Source organism: Giraffa tippelskirchi, chromosome 4 (assembly GCF_054371585.1).
Source record: "Giraffa tippelskirchi isolate mGirTip1 chromosome 4, T2T-mGirTip1v1.2.pri, whole genome shotgun sequence".
Taxonomy (NCBI): domain Eukaryota; kingdom Metazoa; phylum Chordata; class Mammalia; order Artiodactyla; family Giraffidae; genus Giraffa; species Giraffa tippelskirchi.
In genome coordinates this window covers 59279980-59304448 of record NC_137278.1, presented here as the reverse complement: position 1 = coordinate 59304448, position 24469 = coordinate 59279980, and the positions used below count along the sequence as shown (strand labels likewise).

At 36.4% G+C, this 24469-nt stretch overlaps 1 protein-coding gene across 1 annotated transcript in view; it reads left to right on the top strand.

The window, feature by feature from the left end:
• The window catches only part of PEX13 (peroxisomal biogenesis factor 13), a 28860-nt gene extending 22031 nt beyond the window's left edge, over positions 1-6829 (top strand). Inside the window, exons 3-4 of the mRNA XM_081593081.1 lie at positions 1597-1722; positions 4104-6829. Of these exons, the coding sequence (XP_081449207.1) occupies positions 1597-1722; positions 4104-4402 (425 nt within the window). The 3' untranslated portion in view covers positions 4403-6829. The remainder of the gene's footprint in view (positions 1-1596; positions 1723-4103) is intronic.
• Positions 6830-24469: the final 17640 nt, after the last annotated feature.

Below are 24469 nucleotides of genomic sequence, written 5' to 3'. Positions count from 1 at the left end.
CCTGTTGAATTTGAAGTGATTGAAGATGTTGCCTCTGTGTACAGACTGCAGGGAACAACTACAGATGAGTGTTTTCAAAGCAGTTGGAAAACACACTAATCCAACCCAACTTGAAGTTACATCTACAGAGATGTGTTGTAACTAATGGTAAAAATTTGTGTGTAACAGAAGACTGGGCAGGACAAAATTTACAGAATTTTGAAAATACAGTTTTTAAAGCCTATAATTATTCATAGTATTCTTCATCAGCAGGTATGTTGCATAAAATATTTGAATTTATCTTATGTTATTGAACTAGTAATGTCAAAGATGATCTTCAGTCACTCTCGTGGACATAGCTATTGTCAGTTCTGTGAATTGTTATCAGAAGAAGCTGAAAATCCTGACTTGCCCTACCATACAGCAGTGAGATGACTGAGCAGTCAGTGGTTAAGTTTTATTACTGTTTTGGGAGGATCAAGGCCAAGATTGAAATTTTTCTGAAAAATGGGAATCACCATGAGCCACTATTAGAAAACACTAAATGGCTTTGGAAATCAGTCTTTGCTGCAGACTTGGTAATCTTCTTAATGAGTTCAACCTAAAACTGTAAGGCAAAATAGCATTGGAGTAAAGTTACTTGGACAAAAACTAATATTGTTTGAATCACAAGTAATGTCACACTGCTTTTATACCTCATAGATTGTCAAAAGTTAATGAAACAAGATTTCCATTCCCACATAAATTTGCAGCAATTATACTTTTTTAGGTCATTCTACATTTCAGATGTGTTTTTGGACCTCCATGCAAGTGTGGAGGAAATGTCCATATTTCAGAACCCATTTAACTGCCATTGAAGAGCTTCCATTTAATCTTCATTTGAAAGTGATTAGTTTCTAATGAAACAACATGTTAAAAGGTTAATATCAAGAGAATTTAACAATTCTATGCTATTCACCTTCTTAGGAAGAATATGCTCATTAAAATCACATATTCAATGGATTGGTATTAGAATTTGGCAATACATAGCTCTGTGAAAAAATATTTTCAAAATGAGATACCTTAAATCTCATTACAAATTAGTGTCAACAGATGTATATTTGCAATTGATAATAGATGATAGAAAATATTATCTTTGAACCCCAAATTAAGTGAAATATTATCCTACCCCAAAAAGGTTCCATTCTTTACAATAGACCTATATTACAAAAAGAGAACTCAACTGTTATTATATTTTGAGTTTTTCATAAAATTTATGGAAAAATTTTTTCTGTCATTATATAATAAACTATACAACATGTTCAATTTTGCCTCATGGCCTGCAAAACTTAAAATATTTCCTATCAAAATTATTTTACTCTATAAAAAAAACTTGCCAACCCCTGGCTTAAAATAAGGAAACTAGAATTTGGAGCTTAAAGAAAAGGAAAAAGTTTATAAAAGATATTGTAATGAACATATTGTTGATCTTACATAGTGTTAATTGTGGAAATTACTTTGCAGGACAGCTTTTCTCTTGGTAAATAAGTTTATATAGTTTGCAAACCATAGCCACTGGAATATCTTTTTTTTTTTAAGTTCTATTAACCTAATCTTAATTCTTAATTTGGTTTATAGACAATACCAACTGGGCAAGTGGTGAGGATGACCATGTAGTTGCTAGAGCAGAATATGATTTTGTTGCTGTATCGGAGGAAGAAATTTCTTTCCGTGCTGGTGATATGCTGAACTTAGCTCTCAAAGGTAAGAAAACTTGAATAAATGGGAATTATCTGTGCACTTTTAGAATTTGTTAATGTATTGAAAACTGCATTAAAGGATTGTGGGGGACAAAAAGGATCTTGGTCACTGTTAGTTAACTCAGAGGTAGTTACTAGAATTTCTTTATGTCAGTGTAAACCTTCCAAATCTGGGGGAGTGGGAGAGAAATGTCCCAGCAAAGTTGTTCCAATATTTCACTGAGATAAGGAAAGATTTTGCTTATATGATCTCTTCTAAACTTAAAACATTTGAATTCCAAGTTAATTACTGACCCAAAAACATGAGGTAAGCACTAAATTTAATGAATCTAATAAACCAAAGGTAATTGCTTGGCATCATCTAAAACATCCCTGTTGGTCTTTTGTTGCTGAGACTAGTAGTGCTTTTTTACTTGAATCATGTTTACCTTAGAGACTTCAACATGAATATTTAGGAATTACTGTCATAAGTATTAAAGAACCTCAGCAAGAAATTTATAGACATTCAGGTTAATTCTCAGACCATAACTCCAAACAAAATGGCCTTTTCCTCCACTTTTCCCCAGTAATGATGATCAGAATTTTTGTAGATTTACCCAAAAAAAAAAAAAAAAAAAGATTTTTTTGTATTTTTTGTATGTGTGTATTTGTAGGAATTCAGTTTTGCTATGAAAAGTCATATTTTGTTGGTAAAGATACTAGTAACAATAATAAGAATGGTCATTTATAGACTGCTTAGTATGTACTAGGGGAAGTTCCCTGGCAGTCCAGTGGTTAGGACTCAGTGCTCTCAACTGCCTAGAGCCCAGGTCCAACCCCTGGTTGAGGAACTAAGATTCCACTAACTACAGAGCAGTCAAAAAAAGAAAAAAATATAATGTACTAGACATTGTACTTTACATATTTCATTTAAACCTTATAATAATGCTGGGATGTAAATAGTGTTATTATTCTGCTCCTGGCTTATACATGAGAAACTGAAACTCAGAATGAGTGAGTTGTCCAGTGTTACCTATGATGTAATGGAGATGGACTATGAACCTAGGTTTATCTGACTTCAGAACCTGTATTTTAATCACTTTGGCTGTTTTCCATGTGATCTATTAATGGAAACTGCCATTTTATTGGTGTTAGTCACTCTTTACAAAAGGGAGAAATATCTTTAGTGTTCAAATCATTACTTTAATTGGGTAACTAGTTGAAAATCTTGGATCAAATTTGCTAAATCTCTGCCTCATCTCTTCACACACAAAACCTAGGCTTACAAGAAAAAATTTTAAATAATAAAATGTAAATTTAAGAAAAATTCTGGCTGTTAGGTATTATATTCATGTTTTTCATCTAGTCAAAATAGTGATTTACTTAGATTTCAAAAGAATTCTAAGATTTATTGTTAGAGGAAAATACAGATAATTAGTTTTAATAAATTAAATATAAAGTAAAGAAGATCAAATGTGGATTCTTTCAATTATAATATTCCAGAAAAATTTTATATCTCAGATTATTCTTCAACTAATAGTGCCTTTTAACACTTTGGCTTTGCTTCTTTATTTTCTTCATTGCTAACATAAATATGTTAGGGCATTTAGAACAAAATCAGTCACAGACATGGGTAATTTAACTTTTTTTCCTTTTTATTATAGAGAAACATGAAAATGTCATATTGGGCCAGAATTACAGTTTTGAACTAAAACTTAACAATTAAACAGCTTTTTAAAGACGTAAATAAAAATAGCACAACATTGTAAAGCAACTATACTTCAATAATTTTTTTTTTTAAATAGGTGGGAGTATTTAAATAATCTTTTCTACTTTAAGCTTAAAGTATTAACTTCTTGTTATGTGGCTGTAAGTAACTGAGATCTTCAACTTTTGCCTACCTTGGATTAAAATTAAAATTCATTGTCCTTCAGGATTATGAATCGCAATCACATAGAATGGATTTTTTTAAATTTCAGCCAAAAATATGTAAAGAAAGCTGGCTTATATAAATGAACGTATCTATTTTCTATACTCACTTTAACTTATCAAGAAGTAGTGAGATACTCATTCCTTAAATTTCAATTTAAAATATGAAAGACATTTATGTTAATTTTCAGCTTTTGAGAGAACTGAATTTTTTTTCTCTATGAATGCACCAACTGACATAAACTTTATGTTCTTAAAGGCTGAAAAAAATTTTCATAAATACAAAATTAAAAATGTTATAAGAAGGGATCCTAGAATTAAGCCCACTCATCTTGATTTTAAATATTCATGTGCACTATTTATTTATGAGTATACTATATTATGTAAGTATAACACAGATTTTAACATTTTACTGTCAATATTCTGTTGGACCCTCAAAGTATGTTATAATTACAAGGCTGTCTTTTCTTCCATCAGAGCAACAACCCAGAGTGCGTGGTTGGCTTCTAGCCAGTCTTGATGGTCAAACAACAGGACTTATACCTGCTAATTATGTCAAAATTCTTGGTAAAAGAAGAGGTAGAAAAACAGTGGAATCCAGTAAAATTTCCAAGCAGCAACAGTCTTTTACCAACACAACACTAATTAAAGGAGCCACAGCTGCTGATTCTTTGGATGAGCAGGAAGCTGCCTTTGAATCTGTTTTTGTTGAAACTAATAAGGTTCCAGTTGCATCTGATTCCACTGGAAAAAATGGAGATAAACAAGATCTTTGATAACTTTCATGTTTGCCTGAAGTTGAACTATAGAGTACTTTTTAAAAATTTCTTCTTACAAAAACATTAATCTACAATCCAATGAAAACATTTGTTAATGACTATTTAAGGTGTTTTGCTGCTAGAAATTATTAAAGTTGTACACTAGTATGTTGGTCTAGTGACCTGGTTACGTTTTACGAGTTATTGGACCGTGAGGATATTTGTTTAGCCTAGATTATAAGATTATGGAGACTATCATTTTCATCTTATTTGAAACCCTGTGTTTCTCTTGAAAGAGTAAGATTGATGTGAACTGGAGAACACACAGTTTGCTACAGTAGGGATCACTAATACATTTTAAAATTCTAGTTTAATTGACTTGGAATCCTCAGAAATTGAGTGACAACATATGAGAACAGGCTAATTTTTCTACAACTTTAATTAAACTGAATAATAAAAATTTTCTGATGTGTATTACATTCTGTACTGGGTTTGCTTTAGGCAGTAGTAAAATGTTTTCACCCAACAACAATTAATGCTATTATGTTTTATTGTATTTTTGAAAATTTTATCTTAGAAAGGTTGCTAAAAACATTGTGAAGGAAATGGTTCCAGGGTGATAGTTAGCCCAAATAATTTTCCTTGCTAGTAAAAAGGCTATAATTTATGTTTCTTACAGATTGCTTCCTTTTCTTCAGAGGGTCATATGACTTTTTATATGTATGACTAGTTTCCATCCTGGGTGAATCAGAATTCTTAATCTGAAAGATTTACTTTGTTTTTCTCCAGCCTAGACTCAAGTTCTTTAAATTTGCAACTCAATTCTAGCAGTAATGATTTTAAATCTTTTCACAGATTCTCTGCTTCTACCTATTAAAATTATTTTTTTAATTCCATATTCAGGCTGTTCTTTAAACGTTGAGAGTGTATTCCATTGGGTACATATTTCTTTTAGGTTCAGTTTTTACTACCGAGACTATAAAGAAAATGCTGAATTGCCATTTAGAATATGATAATACTTGACTTGTTTAGGAATGATTTTAGGTACAGTTAAATTTCAGTACACTATTTCCCCACAAAATTGGAAAATTCATATACTTGCTATTATCATATTACAAAAATAATATCAGTTATACAGAGTATGAGAATACATTACAGATATTGTTGAAAACTTGAAATTATTTGATAAAGACTTTGATCTTTTTCTTCTTATAGAGTTTATGTTCAGCAACTAAGTAATTCTGGAATAGTTCAAACTAAAACATTAGGAACCAAGTATATGTATAATCAACATAGAGTTTTACTAAATGCTTCTTGGGAACCTCTCTTTTGGGACAATATAATAAGTAATGTATCATTTAAAATACAATGTTGACCCCATACAGAAAAAAGTAATAGTAAAATTGTTATCTAGATGTATTTTTCTAACACCTAGTTCTTCAAACCTTCAAGTTGAGGAGATTAAGTTACTTATATATTATTTTCCATTTGTATTCTACAGTTAGAGGTTCTGCTTTGCTTTGTTAGAACGTCATTTATGGAAATTTTGTTCTTGAAACAGTTTTTTACAAAACAAATTATTAAATTTGATGTTGAGACATCTAAATTGAATGCAAGTAGAGGTGAAATTTTGAGTTGGTGCTATTTAGATTAGAAAAGGGGTCTTTATGATTGCTATTAAAGATGTACAGGGAGAAGAGTATAGCACAAAATAAATGACAAAAACAATTTGACTTTTCTTATGGTGGTTTTTTTTTGTTGGTTAAGAATGCTAAATTGCAATGTACATTTTATGTACACATTATTTGTGTCTAAAAATTCCTTTTCTAATAAGAATCTAGAAAAGGAATTTAGGAATAAGCAGAGAAATTTTGTAACCTTTCTTATCATGACAGTTTTAGGTTTCAAAATTGTTATTTTTAGAAACTTATTTAAGGAGTGCTGCTTTGTAGAAAATACAAACCAAAACAAAAAAATTTTCAATTAAATACAATAATCACAAGTTACAACAATAAAACAGGTTTCATTTAAATTTTTTTCTGATTGTAGTTTATCAGTATAGAAAGGAAAAAGGTAAGCTTTATAAATTTTCATGTTTTAACATTTTATTTAGGTATTTGATTTAGTCTATCAGTGTGTCATATATTTACTTCAATACTGATGTCCTTTATCTTGTGCTTTCTTTAATAGATAAAAGAACAAATATTAAATGCAGTTAACATTTTATTTTTAATAGATTGTGAAGTTATTTTATTGGACAAATAAAAATAATTTAAACTTGATTGACATTTTTTGAAGACAAACTGTTAACTCTTTAAAGGATTGCAAGTAATGTAAAAGTCTGTTTTTCTTCATATTATTGTGTATATTAGCTACTGCAGATTCATGTGTCTTTTCTATTTACTTGTGATTAAAGAAAATATTGAATTTACACTTGTATAAAAACTAGCTTGAAGATGAGTTAACTCATTATTGACCAGGGAATTTTTGAAGAAATTAATGCCTATGGCCAGCAGTTTTTATTTCGGCCACCCAAAAGTTAATTCTGTTATTTCACTAGCACTCTTTGGGTTATTACACTCAGTAGTTATACCTGACACACCTGTAAAGTCTCCAGCCCAGTGAGTTTCATTTTCACTTTCCGTATTAGAATCCATCACTAAGGTTTTTTATCTTTTTTTTTTTTGTCTTTTTTCCATCTGAATCAGAACTATATTCTGAAGAACTATCATCTTCTGAGACACTAGTATATATGTCCCTTACACAATCAGAGAAAGTATCTATGTAAAATTGACTGAAAAATGCATCTTCCTTAAAATTTCATGATGCGTCATTTTTGAAAATTTTATGAAATAAACTTGCATTTAAAATATACACAAGGTTGGAACAAAAACCCAACAGAGCAAAATGGGAATGATAATGACAATCATAAGTTGTATAATGAGCCCTTGATCAATTTTAAGCTCTAACAACTTTGCACAGTGATGCTGATTATATCACTCTCTAAAAAAATGTATTGATATATCTCCAGTCAATAATATATTAAAATAAGACCTCAGATCTAGGTTTTGGGAGACCTAGATTCTAGTCTGGACAACTACTTACTGTGAGATTTACTTACTGTAAGATTATTTTTTAGTATCCTCATTGATAACATTGGTGATAGCTGCTATATGTACCTTACATATGAGTGCTGCTTTAAAAAATATAAATCAAAAGACCTTATGGCAGGTATATATTTTGTAATTTTTTCCATGTTTACTTAAACTTCTCACATCCTGTTTAAATGGCACAAGGTATTTATATCAATCTCAAATTTCTTATTCACACCTAATTAAAAGTTGAAATTAGTTCCCTAGTACTTACAACTTTGCCCAAAACATAATTTTAAATTATTTTGCTGAATACCTAAACAGCCTAGAAAAATGCAGTGGAATATTTATTCAACACAAAGAAATTTTGTTTTTTAAGCATTGCCTTGAAGTGTCCTTTCATATTGTATGTTCTTTTTATGTAGGTTATCTCATTTGGAAGAAGGAAACTGTTTCTTTTAAATTAAGACAGCTAAGTCAGGAATCCTCTGGAGTACTTACTACATTATGCCTTATGAATAGTTTTTCACATTTAAAGAAGTAATGTTTTAAGTATTCTAACGGTGTTTCTCTCCTCACATAAATTGTTTTTTAAGAATTTCACGTGCTCAGAATTGACTCACTTATTGAATATATTCTTTATTAATGACACCAGTATCATTGGTCTAGAAAACCTATAGTTTTGTTCTACTTCATTTTACCCTAATAGTTTTCTTCATCTACTGCCTGCGATTGCATACTCTCCACTCTCTTCTGTATTTAATGTTTAACCTTCCAAGGTATCTTCTAAATTTTTCACATATTTCTTTAAAAAACTGTATGATAACATTTATTTTGTATAACTTTTCAATTTTATATAAATGATATTATGGTATAAAACTCATTTTACTTCTAACTTCTTGCACTTTCATCAAGAGGCTCTTTAGTTCTTCCTCACTTGCTGCCATAAGGGTGGTGTCATCTGCATATCTGAGGTTATTGATATTTCTCCTGGCAGTCTTGATTCCAGCTTGTGCTTCCTCCAGCCCAGTGTTTCTCATGATGTACTCTGCATATAAGTTAAATAAGCAGGATGACAATATACAGCCTTGACGTACTCCTTTTCCTATTTGGAACCAGTCTGTTGTTCCATGTCCAGTTCTAACTGTTGCTTCCTGACCTGCATACAGGTTTCTAAGGGGCAGGTCAGGTGCTCTGGTATTCCCATTTCTTTAAGAATTTTCCACAGTTTATTGTGATCTGCATAGTCAAAGGCTTTGTCATAGTCAGTAAAGCAGAAATAGATGTTTTTCTGGAACTCTCTTGCTTTTTCAGTGACCCATCAGATGTTGGCAATTTGATCTCTGGTTCCTCTGCCTTTTCTAAAACCAGCTTGAACATCTGGAAGTTCACGGTACATGTATTGCTGAAGCCTGGCTTGGAGAATTTTGAGCATTACTTTGCTAGTGTGTGAGATGACTACAGTTGCACAGTAGTTTGAGCATTCTTTGACATTGCATTTCTTTGGGATTGGAATGAAAACTGACCTTTTCAGTCCTGTGGCCACTGCTGAGTTTTCCAAATTTGCTGGCATATTGAGTGCAGCACTTTCACAGCATCATCTTTTAAGATTTGAAATAGCTCAACTGGAATTCCATCACCTCCACTAGCGTTTGTAGTGATGCTTCCTAAGGCCCCCTTGACTTCACATTCCAGGATGTCTGGCTCTAGTGAGTGATCACTCCGTCGTGATTATCTGGGTCGTGAAGATCTTTTTTGTACAGTTCTTCTGTGTATTCTTGCCACCTCCTCTTAATATCTTCTGCTTCTGTTAGGTCCCTACCATTTCTGTCCTTTATCGAGCCCATCTTTGCATGAAATGTTCCCTTGGTATCTCTAATTTTCTTGAAGAGATCTCTAGTCTTTCCCATTCTACTGTTTTCCTCTATTTCTTTGCTAAAGAGCCTCTTGAGGAAAGTGAAAGAGGAGAGTGAAAAAGTTGGCTTAAAGCTCAACATTCAGAAAACTAAGATCATGGCATCCAGTCCCATCACTTCGTGGCAGATAGAAGGGGAAACAGTGGCTGACTTTATTTTTCTGGGCTCCATAATCACTGCAGGTGGTGATTGCAGCAATGAAATTAAAAGATGCTTACTCCTTGGAAGGAAAGTTATGACCAACCTAGACAGCATATTAAAAAGCGGAGACATTACTTTGCCCATATAGTCATATATGGTCCATATGGTCTATATAGTCAAGGCTATGGTTTTTCCAGTGGTCATGTATGGATGTGAGAGTTGGACTATAAAGAATGCTGAGTGCCGAAGAATTGATGCTTTTGAACTCTGGTGTTGAAGATCCTTGAGAGTCCCTTGGACTGCAAGAAGATCCAACCAGTCCATCCTAAAGGAGATCAGTCCTGGGTGTTCATTGGAAGGACTGATGTTGAAGCTGAAAGTCCAATACTTTGGCCACCTGATGCGAAGAGCTGACTCACTGGAAAAGACTGATGCTGGGAAGGATTGAGGGCAGGAGGAGAAGAGGACAACAGAAGATGAGATGGATGGATGGCATCATCGACTCGATGGACATGGGTTTGGGTGGATTCTGGGAGTTGGTGATGGACAGAGAGGCCTGGCATGCTGCGGTTCATAGGGTCACAAAGTGTCGGACACAACTGAGCGGCTGAACTGAACTGTCTTCTAACTTTCATAAAACATTAGGATTTTAGGAACTATTTGTCTTACTGTATATAACATGCTTCTGATACATATTATTCTGTTATATACTATAGCTTATCTTTTCCTCTAGTCATAGATGCTCAGGTTATTTCCAGCTGTTCACACTTCTACAAACTTGTACATTTCTTCTTATGACTCTGCCCTGTAGTTTCTTTGATATATATGTCCTAGAGTAGAACGGCTGGTGTTTTGAGTGTATGCATATTTAATTTCAGTTAGTAATGCTGGATTGTTATGAATGGTTGTACAGTTTGCACTTACACCAGCAAGACACGAGAATATCATTTCCTTTACATCTTCAGCAGCATTTGATATTTTCTGATTTTTTTGTGATCTGCTATTAATGAAATTGTATGTTGTCTTAATCTGCATTATCTGATTATTAATAAGCCCACACATACACTTTTTTTTTTTTAAAGACTGCACTGGGTCTTCATTGCTGCATGCAATTGGGGGCTGCTCTCTAGTTGTGATGCACCGGCTTCTCATTGTGCTGGTTTCTCATGTTGTGAAGCATGGGCTCTAGGCACGCAAGAATCAGTAGTTGTGACATTGGACTCAGTAGTTGTGGCTCACAGGCTCTAGAGCACAAGCTCAGTAGTTGTGGCGCCTGGGCCCAGCTGTCCTATGGCATGTGGGATCTTCCTAGACCAGGGATCAAACACATGTCTCCTGTGTTGACAAGTGGATTCTTTACCACCAAGCCACAAGGGGAGCCCTGAGCATATACTTTTTAGTCATTCTGGTTTTCCATTCTATGGATTGCCTATACTTATAGACAGTGGATGGCCTGTACTTATAATATGCCCATTTTTCTATTGATTTTTCCTTTCATGTTGATTATAGTGCAAGAAATTCTTTATATATTCTAGATAATGTTTCCTTGTTAGGTGCAGATGTTGGAAATAACTTAGGCTTGTTATTTATTAATTCTTGTCTTTGGTGTCATTGATGGAATAGAAATTTTGCTTCCAGTTGTTACATTTTTTTAGGTCTTGTTCTATCAGTGTTTTATATTTACATTTAATTTAACTGGAGTTTAGTTTTGGATTTAATCAGTCAGTTCAGTCACTCAGTTGTTTCCAACTCTTTGTGAGCCCACGGACTGCAGCACGGCAGGGTTGTCCATCACCAACTCACAGAGCTTGCTCAAACTCATGTCCATCGAGTCGGTGATGCCAACCAACCATTGCATCCTCTGTCATCCCCATCTCCTCTTGCCTTCAGTCTTTGCTAGCATCAGCGTCTTTTTCAATGAGTTGGCTCCTTGCATCAGGTGGCCAAAGTATTGGAGCTTCAGCTTCAATGTCAGTCCTTCCAATGAATATTCAGGACTGATCTCCTTTAGGATGGACTGGTTGGATCTCCTTGCAATCCATGGGACTCTCAAGAGTCTTCTCCAACACCACAGTTCACAAGCATCAGTTCTTTGGTGCTCAGCTTTCTTTATGGTCCAACTCGCACATCCATACATGACTACTGGAAAAACCACAGCTTTTACTGGGTGGACCTTTGTTGGCAAAGTAATGTCTCTGCTTTTTAATATGCTGTCTAGGGTGGTCATAGCTTTTCTTCCAAGGAGCAAGCATCTTTTAATTTCATGGCTGCAGTCACCATCTGCAGTGATTTTGGAGCCAAAAAAATTAAAGTGTCAACTGCTGCTGCTAAGTCACTTCAGTCTTCTTCAACTCTGTGCGACCCCATAGACGGCAGCCTGCCAGGCTCCTCTGTCCCTGGTATTCTCCAGGCAAGAACACTGGAGTGGGTTGCCATTTCCTTCTCCAGTGCATGAAAGTAAAAAGTGAAAGTGGAGTCACTCAGCCATGTCTGACTCTTCGCAACCCCATGGACTGCAGCCTACCAGGCTCCTCCGTCCATGGGATTTTCCAGGCAAGAGTGCTGGAGTGGGGTGCCATTGCCTTCTCCAAAGTGTCACTATTTCCATTGTTTCCTCATCTATTTGCCATCAAGTGATGGGACCAGATGCCATAATCTTAGTTTTCTGAATGTTGAGTTTTAAACCAGCTTTTCCACTCTCTTCTTTCACTTTCATCAAGTGGCTCTTCAGTTCTTTGCTTTCTGCCATAAGGGAGGTGTCATCTGTGTATCTGAGGTTATTGATATTCCTCCGAGCAATCTTGATTCCAACTTGTTCTTCATCCAGCCCAGCATTTCGCGTGATGTACTCTGGATATAAATTAAATAAGCAGGGTGACAATATACAGCCTTGACGTACTCCTTTCCCAACTTTGAACCAGTCTGTTGTTCCATGTCTGGTACTAACTGTTGCTTTCTGACCTGCATACATATTTCTCAGGAGGCAGGTAAGGTGGTCTGGTATTCCCATCTCTTTAAGAATTTTCCATAGTGTGTTGTGATCCACACAGTCAAAGGCTTTGGCATAGTCAATAAAGCAGAAGTAGATGTTTTTCTGGAATTCTCGCTTTTTCCAGCGGATGTTGGCAATTTGATCTCTGCTTCCTCTGCCTTTTCTAAATCCAGCTTGAACATCTGGGAATTCACAGTTCATGTACTGTTGAAGCCTGGCTTGGAGAATTTTGAGCATTATTTTGCTAGTGTGTGAGATGAGTGCAGTTGTGTCGTAGTTTGAGCGTTCTTTGGCATTGCCTTTCTTTGGGATTGGAATGAAAACTGAGCTTTTCCAGTCCTGTGGCCACTGCTGAGTTTTCCAAATTTGCTGGCATATTGAGTGCAGCACTTTCACAGCATCATCTTTTAGGATTTGAAGTAGCTCAACTGGAATTCCATCACCTCCACTAGCTTTGTTCATAGTGATGCTTCCTAACGCCCATTTGACTTCTTATTCCAGAATGTCTAGCTGTAGGTGAGTGATCAGACCATCATGGTTATCTGGGTCATGAAGATCTTTTTTGTATAGTTCTTCTGTATATTCTTGCCACCTCTTCTTAATATCTTCTGCTTCTGTTAGGTCCATACCATTTCTGTCCTTTATTGTGTTCATCTTTGCATGAAGTTTTCCTTTGGTGTCTCTAATTTTCTTGAAGAGATCTCTAGTCTTTCCCTTTCTATTGTTTTCTTCTATTTTGTGCATTGCTCACTGAAGAAGGCTTTCTTATCTTTCATTGCTATTCTTTGGAACTCTGCATTCAGATAGTTATACCTTTCCTTTTCTCCTTTGCCTTTTAATTCTCTTCTTTTCTCAGCTGTTTGTAAGGCCTCCTCAGACAACCATTTTGCCTTTTTGCATTTATTTCTCTTGGGGATGGTCTTGATCACTGCCTCCTGTACAGTGTCACAAACCTTCATCCATAGTTCTTCAGCCACTCTGTCTATCAGATCTAATCCCTTGAATCTATTTGTCACTTCCATTGTATAATCATAAGGGATTTGATTTAGGTCATACCTGAATGGTCTAGTGGTTTTCCCTACTTTATTCAATTTAAGTATGAATTTTGCAATGAGGAGTTCATGATCTGAGCCACAGTCAGCTCCCGGTCTTGTTTTTGCTGACTGTATAGAGCTTCTCCATCTTCGGCTGAGAAGAATATAGTCAAAGAATGTAATATAATATATCTCAGGAATGGATGTCAGCCTGGCTCACGGGCTCTGGAATCCAAAACTATTGGATATAGTATGAGGTATGAATTCAACTTATTCTCCAGCTAATCATTAAAAGAGGTATTAACAAAATGACTTTTCTCTCTCTCTAGAGGAAAATTATCTTGCATTTACTTTATTAGCACTATTTCCTTGAAATTGTGGGTTAAGATACATAAGGAATGCCAGCTGTTTATCCAGCAGCATATATTTGGTTGTAAAAAGCACAGGCTTTGAAATTTCTTTGAGTAAGATACAACTGGTAACCAAGCTTGTTCCTCCTCGGGGAGACAAGGAACCCACCCTCAGGGATTTTTATACCATAGTGGTTCCTGTGGCATATGAGGCTTGCCTAAGGTGGGTGCCAGGTTTACTGTACTGTGCCCTTTCCTGCAAGCTAAGTGACCTTAGTACCAAATTATATCCTTTTGAGTCTTGTGAGTATGAATATCTGCTGGGCATGCAGAGTAGAATTATAAGTTTTTTTCTAACACCCTCTATTAAATCCATTTTTCACCCATTTTACTACATACCAATTTGTCATAAACGTAAAACTGTTGGGGCTCTCTGTTCTGTTTATTGATGTCAGTTCCTTTCCCAGTATAACATCGTCTTAATATAACTTTGTAATATATCTAAATAGCTGAATCTTTTTGTTCTACTTTGATAGAATTAACTTTTGTCGATTTTTATTTTTTTAGTATCCTTTTATCAAATTCCCAAAAACAAGCTGCTGAAATTTCATTTGCAGGTTACTTTAGAGTTAACATTTTTATAAGGTCAAATCAGGGTATGTTGATATTGTATTTGTAGCTTTGATGAATGTTTTTTAATGCAAATAATGAATTTGATTTCTTCCTGAAAGGCCTTAATACCTTTCTTTCATTTTGACTCTTTCAGCCATGTTGCCAGTCTGTATTTGACAGAGCTGTGGTAGCAGGCATTTTTATCAAATTTCTACTTCAGATTCTAAACTTGCTCTATTAAATGCTATGGTTGCTGTGAGTTTTATGCTAGTTGGTCTTTTTCAAAAGAAGTTGCTATTTATTGATAATTTATATATGCCTTTGTTCAGGTGTTTTTTTTATTTTTCACCTTTAGTAATAATAATATAGAGAATAACACTGATTGTCTGATATTGAGCTATTCTTGCATTCCTACTTGATGTTATTTTTTAATGAAATGATTTATCAAAAATACACATATAAATGAGTATGGTGGTTTAGTTGCTAAGTTGTGTCCAACTCTTGCGACTCCATGGCCTGGGAACCTACCAGGCTCCTCTCTGTCCATGGGATTCTCCAGGCAAGCATACTGGAGTGGGTTGCCATTTCCTTCTCCAGGGGATCTTCCCATTGCAGGAATCAAACCCAGTCTCCTGCATCGCAAGGAGATTCTTTACCAACTGAGCTACAAGGGAAGCCCATAAATGAATATAGAAGATGATTAAAAGTGAAGTATTATGCAGAAATGTAACTGTGTGTTCAGAAGGCAGAATTGCCACTATTTGATGAGGTGTCCTAGAAGATAAGCTGAAAACGGGCTCTGGGTCATGGTCTGGCTTCATTTTCTCTGATATTTTACTTTCTCCTTTTCTGGAAAAAGTCATTGAGCTATACTGGGAAACCTAGGGTTATCTACATTTTATGTACTGGGTTGGCAGGAAAGATCATTTGATTTTTCCATACGATAGTACAGAAAAACCCAAACCAACTTTCTGGCCAACCCAATATTTTGAAAGATGTGCCAGCATTTAGAACTAGATACCTGCCTGTAACACAATCAGGAGGATTGGGCTGCTTAGGCTTTTCCACTTTTAAGCTTCCGGTGGCTATCCTTCAGCACTCAGGAGCAGGTCAAAGCAGAACATTTGTGTGTTCTTAAAAGATCCAGGGAGCAGAAGGAAAGAGCTAGACCATCAGCAAGCCAAGTACAGCTAGTAACTTAGGTCAGGCTCACCCAGGCATTGTCAGATTTTTTTAAAAATATGGTACCACGTAAGAAAGTATTATGTTGAAGTCCCGAGTCATTCTGCACAAATCTGAACTGGCCACTCTCTTTGCCTGGTACAATTATCCTGGATTTTGTTTTTATTTTCCTGAAGAGTCCTATGATCTTTCTTATTTCTATACCCTACTCTTATGTCTTTCTTGGTTTACTCTCTTTGATGTAAAGCACATTTAGCAGCTTCCTGAGAAAGGCTCTATGGGAGATGAAGTATGGTTCCTTGAATGTCTGAAAATTGTCTTTAATTCTGCTTTCGGTTTAAATAATAGTATGGATATAAAATTCCAAGCTGGCTGTTGTTTTCCGTTAAAAATTTGAAGGGATTTCTCTGTTGTCTCCAGCTTCCATTGTGATCACTGAGAAAGCTTGAAGCTGTTCTGATTCTTGTTCCTTTATATGTGCCCTATTTTGTTTTTGTTTGTTTTCCCCTCTAGAAGCTTGTAGGATCCATCTGAGGATATTAACGATTGTAAGTTACTTTGTTTTCAGGTTTCTATTTTCCTACGTAGTCTTTTCCCCCCTGTATTACTGTGTGTGTATTTATGTTTTATCTATCACAATAAAGATTTTCTCTCAGGTTTCTGCTGAACTTTGATTGTCTGCTTATGTTTAAGAATAAGAGGCTGAACAGCTGATTGAAGGCTTTGAGCAGACAGGCAGGGCTTGTTGTCAGTGAAGTTTGTGATAAAGCCAGTTCAGGGGGCATGACATAGGATTTGCTAATATTTCCCTGATTTAAACAAGGAGATCCAACCAGTCCATCCTAAAGGAGATCAGTCCTAGGTGTTCATTGGAAGGACTGATGTTGAAGCTGAAACTCTAGTACTTTGGCCACTTCATGTGAAGAGTTGACTCAGTGGAAAAGACCCTGATGCTGGAAAGGATTGGGGGCAGGAGGAGAAGGGGACGACAGAGGATGAGATGGCTGGATGGCATCACCGACTCGATGGACCTGAGTTTGAGTAGACTCCGGGAGTTGGTGATGGACAGGGAGGCATGCTGCGGTTCATGGGGTCACAAAGAGTCGAACACGACTGAGCAACTGAACTGAACTGAACTGATCCAGTCTCAGGCAGAGTGACCCACCAAACTTACAGAATGGTCAGGGAAACAGACCAGAAAGCTCTTCAACTTTAGGTAGGTAGGCAGCTCCAATGAGAGAGTGGAAAACTGCATGTGTATAGTTTCTCCTTCCAAACTCACTATTCAGATAAATTACTTCTCACCTAAGAAGCTGCTGGTAAGAGAGAGGGAAGGAGAAAGAGGCACAAGTGTTACTATAGAGGAATACTGCTATGTGAAAACAGAGAGTAGGGAATTACAGTAAATTGAACAGTGTGTTAAAAGTGAATGTATATTTTAAATTTATATTTGCTTGGGGGAGGTCTCTTTGCTGTTTCTAAGAAATACATTTAAAAATCTCCAATTGTTGATATATTCTCATGGTTTTGTCAGTTATTTATTTTTGCTGCCTTATAAGTTTTGTGCTTAGCATGCTTTCTGGTTTTGGTTTTGCTTTTTAATAGATTTTCTTCTGCAGGTTTGGAAGCTATACATTCTATTTTTATTCTCATTGTGGTTACTTCTAACCCATATTTATGATTACCCTTCTCTACCAGTATTTAGTTACCAACATTGGAGTCTCACAGTAACACAGAAGTATTGACACTGTCATTCTCCCTCCTTCCCCCAGACAGTTTACCTGTTGTCTCTCTGCTCCTCTTCTTCACTCATGTTGATATTACTTAAGAGTGTTTATCCCAGTTAATTTTTCATTTTGAATATTTGCTAATTGAACAAATAACTTGTCTGAGGTTGCTATTTCCTGTATACATTTTATCCATTCATTTATGTGTTTAACCATCAAACTAGTATAATCACCTGGTTTTAAAAACACATAAGGAAATAAGAGCAGTCCCTTGCCTTACTCCAAAGTCCAGATCCCAGAATCAATTGTGTTTAACTCCATGCTATTTTTACCTTCTTACTTGTAAGTAATGTGCTCACCTTGCTCTTTTGACTTACCAACATTACAGGTTATCTATTTTATTACCCTCTCCTTCCCACCCTCCAGGGAGGATTTGACTGCCTTATACTACTATCCACACTTACTCTCACCCCTCTTCCTAATATTATTTTAATTTTTAGTCAGTTCAGTTCAGTCACTCAGTCATGTCTGACTCTTTGCGACCCTATGAAATGTAGCTAGGCTTCCCTGTCCATCACCAACTCTTGGAGCTTGCTCAAACTCATGTCCATGAAGTCGGTGATGCCATTCAACCATCTCATTCTCTCTCATCCCCTTCTCCTCCTGCCTTCAATCTTCCCCAGCATCAAGGTCTTTTCCAGTGAATCAGTTCTTTGCATCAGGTGACCGAAGTATTGAAGCTTCAGCTTCAGTGTCAGTCCTTCCAATGAATATTCAGGACTGATTTCCTTTAGGATTGACTGGTTTGATCTCCTTTTGATCTACTTGCGGTCTAATTTTTAGTCAAGTCACTGAAAATGTTTGCATTATTGTGACCGTGTAAATACTATTTCTTTCTTCCCTGTTGTTTGTTTCATATATAACTTTCTGGTTTTCCCGGTATTGCCATTGCCTTGCTTTTTATTTGCCTCGTTTCTGTGTACTGTACCTGGCTACAGGTTGTGGTGCCTAATGCTTTCGTGCTGGGCCTTTCAAGAGTTCTGCAGTGTAAACAGCTGTCAGAATCCCAGTCTCTGGTATAATTTCATCACCTCTGCTAAGTCAGTTACCTCACATTCATTTGCTTTTTTACTGCTTCTGAAAGTCTCGTTGTCTTCTCTTTTATGCTTTAACACCTCTCATTCTTTTATTGTCATTTTGGGGGAGATTTTGAAGGGAAAAGAGAATAAGGTGAATAATTAATCTCTTGTATTTAACTAGAAAACAAACTAGTTTTCTCTAATCATGTTATATACATGAGAGACTTATCCATAGTCCTGCCCACCCCACCTACCTCCCCCTGTTGTGTGTTGAACTCAATTCATTAAGAGGTTTTTCCCACCACCACCACCACCCCCATCTTATTGAGGTCACTAGTGACCATTACACTGCTTTCCAGTGACCAGTTCTCTGTCTTTGTTCTACCTGATTTACAGGGGCACAGTTGATTACTTCCTCCTGCTTGAAAATCTTTTTTTTTCCCCTTGGCTTCCAGGACACCATACTCCTGCTTTCCTTGCAATATCATTAATCTCTTCTTTTTCAGTCTTCATTGCTAATGTCTCTTCATATCCCCTACCTCTAAATACTGAACAGCCTCAGGGTCTAGACCTTGGACCACTACTGTAAACTTACTCACTTCCCTGGTGAGCTTAACCAGTCTAGTGACTTATAATACCATATGTTTTGATTCTAGAGTTTGTACCTCTTCTTTTATCTGATTCCAAAATCATGTATCTACCTGCCACTTCACTATCTCCACTTGGTATCTTCTAGGCATCTTAGGTTTAGCATGCTTAAAAATCCCTGATTTTTCTTTCAAAACCTATTTCTCCTCCATTCTGTGTCAGTAAATGACAACTCCGTCTTTTTGTTTAGGCCAAAAATTTTGGAATCCTATGTTTCTCTTTTTCATTCATACCCCATATTTGTCAGGAAATCCCATTCGTATTAACTTTAAAATAGATTTTGCATTCAGGTACTCCATCCTCCACTGCCTGCTGTCTAGTCTAAGCTGCATCATTGCTTACCTAGATTATTGTAATAGCTTTTTGGCTCTGCTCCTGCCTTTACCTCACCAGACCTAGAGTCTGTTGTCAAGAGTGGAACAGAGTGATCCTTTTTTTAAAAAATCTTAATCATTATACTCCTCTGCTGAAAACCCTTCAGTGGCTTCATATTTGACTCAGTAAAAACTCAAAAGTCCTTATATTGGTCTGCATGGTGTTATGCTATCTGACCCTCTAGTCTTTGCTTTCTGCTTCCCTCCCAAGAGTCACATTGGCTACAGTTGTAGTTATTTGAATACTTCAGGCATGCTTCCCGTAGGAGCTTTGAACATTATTTTTCTTGTGTCTGGAGCACTTTTCTTTTGGATATCCTCATGGTCCTCTGCACCTTTCTGGTTATTGCCCAAAAGTCGTCTTCTCAGTGAGCCTGTCCATGTCACCTATTTTAACCTGCAACCCTTTCTGTCTCCCTCTGCATTCCCTTATCCTCCTGCTTTTTTTCTTTTTTTTCTTTGCTGCACATATTATGTACCCTGCATCCCCATATTTGAAAACAGTACCTGGCAAATTTAGGCACTCAATTATATTGAAAGAGTGAGTGGATAACTTGTAGTAGTAATTGCCTGTTCCTAATACTCTCATTAATGGCAAAAAATTTCACTCTAAAAAGAGCATAAATGACTGTTACGAAATTAACAGTAACGTTAATAGTAAACAAAAAAATCAGTTCAAGGTAAATTAATGGCTTAAATTCATAACTACTAGCAATCCCTATATATTTATAGTTCATCAGTGTTTTGTTCTTTATACTACTAATAGACAGTAATAAAGATTTAAATACATAGAAACATCAAACTATATGCCCTTTATTATTTAAATTTTGTGTAGTTTAAATTTGGTTGATTTTTAAACACCAATAATACATCCATAACCTAGCATACTTAGGAAATCTTAGTTTAAAGCCAGCTTTATTAAGCTTCAGTTGGAAACTACACCACAGAGAAAAGACTCCAAATCGTTTAGATAACATATACTTTTTAGATGGCCTAATTAGAATTGATACTGTAATTGCCCCCAGCAACTTCATTTTATTTATTGTATTCAACATACATTTGATTTTAGGATCTGTGGATCTTTGGATGCATCTTTAATCAGTTCTGGAAATTTTACAATTCTGTCCTCTGTATAATTCATATTAGACATATGTTTAGTCCTCATCCTACCCTTCATATCTTTGTCTTTCATATTTTTCACCTCTTTGTCTTTGTGCTGCAATCTGGTTTAATTTTTCATGTATATAGTATTTGCATGTTCAAGTATGCTATGTTAATGTTGACAAGAACTCCAGATCCTGCAGTCCTTCGAAGTTAAAATGCTTGTTGTTTGTGCTGACTCTCACACATAGTATCTGGCCTCTTCACATTTATGGTAACCTTTATGAATTCATTCCTTGTTAATCTGTAAATTCCACAGGCCAAATCTGGTCAAGGCTTAATTGTAAAGAATTCACTTCTGCTTCTGCTGGTATAGAAGCATCATTATTTGGGGGCCATTTCAGCTCCTTCTTGAAGGTCTTGAGTGAGAGTAGTTCTTTTCCCCTCATCCTCACTCTGCTTCTGAGCCCAAAGCTCAGAATCCTCACAGCTAAGTTTCTCTGGGCAGGGGCACTCATACCCCTCGCTTCTGCCTGGAGTTTCCCGCCCATTTTGATTGATTTTGCCTTTCCCCCTACTTCATATGAGATCGGTACTGCTTTCATGTGCGTGTTCGAGCCAGAATCTGTCTTGTTGAACAAGAAAGTCTCATGTGTAGCCAACCACAGTGCCAAAAGTAGAAACCCCCTACAATTTCCAGACTCTTGTAGACAGTTATTTCAAATGTTACATTGTGAAATATCAGATATATCTATGTTTTTGTTTTCTTTGAGACTTTTTCATAAAACTAATATTTTACTTTATAAAAACTAATCCTTACATTGAAATTAACTGGGAAACTCAATATCTCCAGTGGAACATGAGGAGAAACCAGGATGAAGAAAAGATATTAATACTGGAAAGTAAACAAAGCATAATTTCTATTGTAAACTTAATAAACCAGCAAGCATGTATATTTCATCTTATCTTTCTCATGTGCTGCAGATCGTCACAGGTCCTTAAATTAAGACAAACATTCAGGGGCATTCCTGGTGGCTCAGTGGTAAAGAATCTGCCTGCCAATATAGGAGACACAGGTTTGATCCCTGATCCAAGAAGATCTCACGTGCTGCGGAGCAACTAAGCTCAATAGTGTGCTACAACTATTGAGCCTGTGCTCTAGAGCTGAGAAGACACAACTACTGAAGCCCGTGTGCCCTAGAGCCTGTGGTCCCCCACACGAGAAGCCAATGCAATGAGAAGCCCATGCACTGCAACTAGAGAGTAGCCCCTGATCACTGCAACTAGAGAAAAGCCTGAGCAGCAATGAAGACCCAGCGCAGTCAGAAATAAAAAGAAATTTTAAAAGCAAACGTGGAGAATTTAAGATTTAGGAAGATCTTAAATGCCTTCTGACTAATTAAAGGAAAAATCAGATAACTATTTAATAGTGAAGTTTAACGTATTTTTTGTAGTCTATGGCAATATTCTTTGAAATTCTTTGAAAATTGTTCATCCCTATATGATAAGGCAACTAAACTCAAATTGATTGGAAAAACCCACTTCTTAACCATTGTATTAAGGATTAAACATTTAATCCTTTACTCATTTTCCATTTGTATGTGAAAGAACAATTTTTTTAAAGCCAGCAAAAATTAATTTCTTAGTATGAATGGTTAATGCACTTTTCAACCTGAAGCTCAGTAATAGTAAGTTCAAAATAATATCTATTTAGTTGCTGAGAGGTCCAAAGGATATTCTACATTAGGCAAAGTACCTGGCATATAATAAAGTCTCTTGCTAGAGTGATAAGTACTTCTTAATAACAATGTTATCAAAATGCAGTTTTGAATCAGGAGCTGTCTTTAAGGACTAAGGATCTGCTAGGAGATCAGGTAGAATGGTGCCCTATAGGAACAGAGATGATCTCTGAGAAAAAGTGAAAGTGGTAGTTGCTCAGTTGTGTCCAACTCTTTGCGACCCCATGGGCTGTAGCCGATAAGGCTCCTCTGTCCATGGAATTCTCCAGGCAAGAATACTGGAGTGGGTAGCCATTCCCTTCTCTAGGGGATCTTCCTGACCCAGGTCTCCTGCATTGGCAGGTGGATTCTTTACCCATTAGAAGAGGAGGAAATTATCTCTACCTGTTACTTGCACAGGTACTGAGGGACAAGTAGAAAAGTTACTGTTTAGGAGTAAGCAGTCAAGATTTCTACAATGTTGAGCACTGAGCTGCCCACACATAGCACATATGTGTGGACTATGTATGTATATGTACAGAGATGGAGGGCTTGCAGGCTGAGCATGTGGCATATCAATTTAAGTGGTTATTGTGAACAGGGACCTCTACTTCATGGTAGTTTTTTAAAAAAAAAGCTCTATGCTGGGATATGGGACATTTTGGGGAAGTAAATATGGCCCCCAACGTACCCTTTTTCGTTCAGACCTTAAAGCAGATGAAGGAAACATGCTTTTATGGATAACTTTCACTTTACCACATTAATTTTGTTTTTATTGTTTTATACAACCCTTTGCCTTGTCATAAAGAGAATTGTTTAATTATTTTTAAGAGTAGTTCTTTTTAAAAAAAAAAAAACAACATAATTTGGCTGCATCGGGTCTTAGTTGTGGAATGTGGGATCTTCATTGTGGCATTTGGGCTTAGTTGCCCTGCAGCATGTGGGTTCCTAGTTCCTCAACCAGGGATCAAGCCCACGTTGCCTGCATTGCAGGGCGGATTCTAAACCACCTTACCACCAGGGACGTCCTGTTTAATTTTAAATTATGTTCTCCAGTAATATTTGATGGTAGCTGAAGTCTGAAAGGTATTTGTATTTTTTATTGCCTTTTATCCATAAACGTTTTTCCATGTGTATGTTTTTTGCAGTGCTAATGAAGTCCCTTTTCAGTTCATATTTCACTGTAGTTAAAGATATTTCAGGGAATTCCCTGGTGATCCAGTGGTGAGAACTCAGTGCTTCCACTGCAGAGGGCACAGGTTTGATCCTTGGTCAGGGAATTAAGATCCCTGCAAGTTGGGTAGCACAGCAAGAAAGAAATGAGAGATAAAAAAGATTCTAACTAAATGAGTAATAGAAGTCTGAGTATCATATAATCCTAGAAACCAGGCTGTTGGGTAGAGACTGGTCACTGGCCACCAATGTTTACTCTCCTGTAATTCAAAAATAGAACTCCCACCTTTTAGTTGGCCATGTAGCTGACCAAATGGTTTCTACCTTTTCTAGCCTCCTCCTTTGTGGTTACATTGTAGCCACTGAATAGAAGTGGAAGTGATGCATGTGACTTCTGGATCCTGCCTTTAACAGTACTGGGCATGCATTCTTTACCCTGTCTCCCATTCCCTCTGTGGGGCGTGCAAGTAAGAATGAGTCATCTGCAGCCATCTCAGAGGCCTGTTTCAGTGATTGTATTTTGGGTCTGTTTGTATTTTGGGTCTCTTTTTTAAAACAACTTGTGTGTATGTGCTCAATCGTATCAGACTCTGTGAACCCCATGGACTGTAGCCCGTCAGGCTCCTCTGTCCATGGAATTTGCCAGGTGAGAATACTGGAGCGGGTTGCTATTCCCTACTCCAGGGGATCTTCCCAACCCAGGGATTGAACCCGTGTCTCTTAAATCTCCTGCATTGGCAGGTGGATTCTTTACTACTTTGCTACCTAGGAAGCTCCTAGATCAATTTAGTCTGTACTAAAACTAATAGAGGGATAGTTATCTTATGAACACAAAAGGTTTAGAGTGGAGAAGGATAGGAAGTGGATTAAAGTCTTAAATGAGACTGCCTATTCCACATAAAAGGACTCAGGACGAAACATCTGCACAATGCCAAAGATTCTTCCT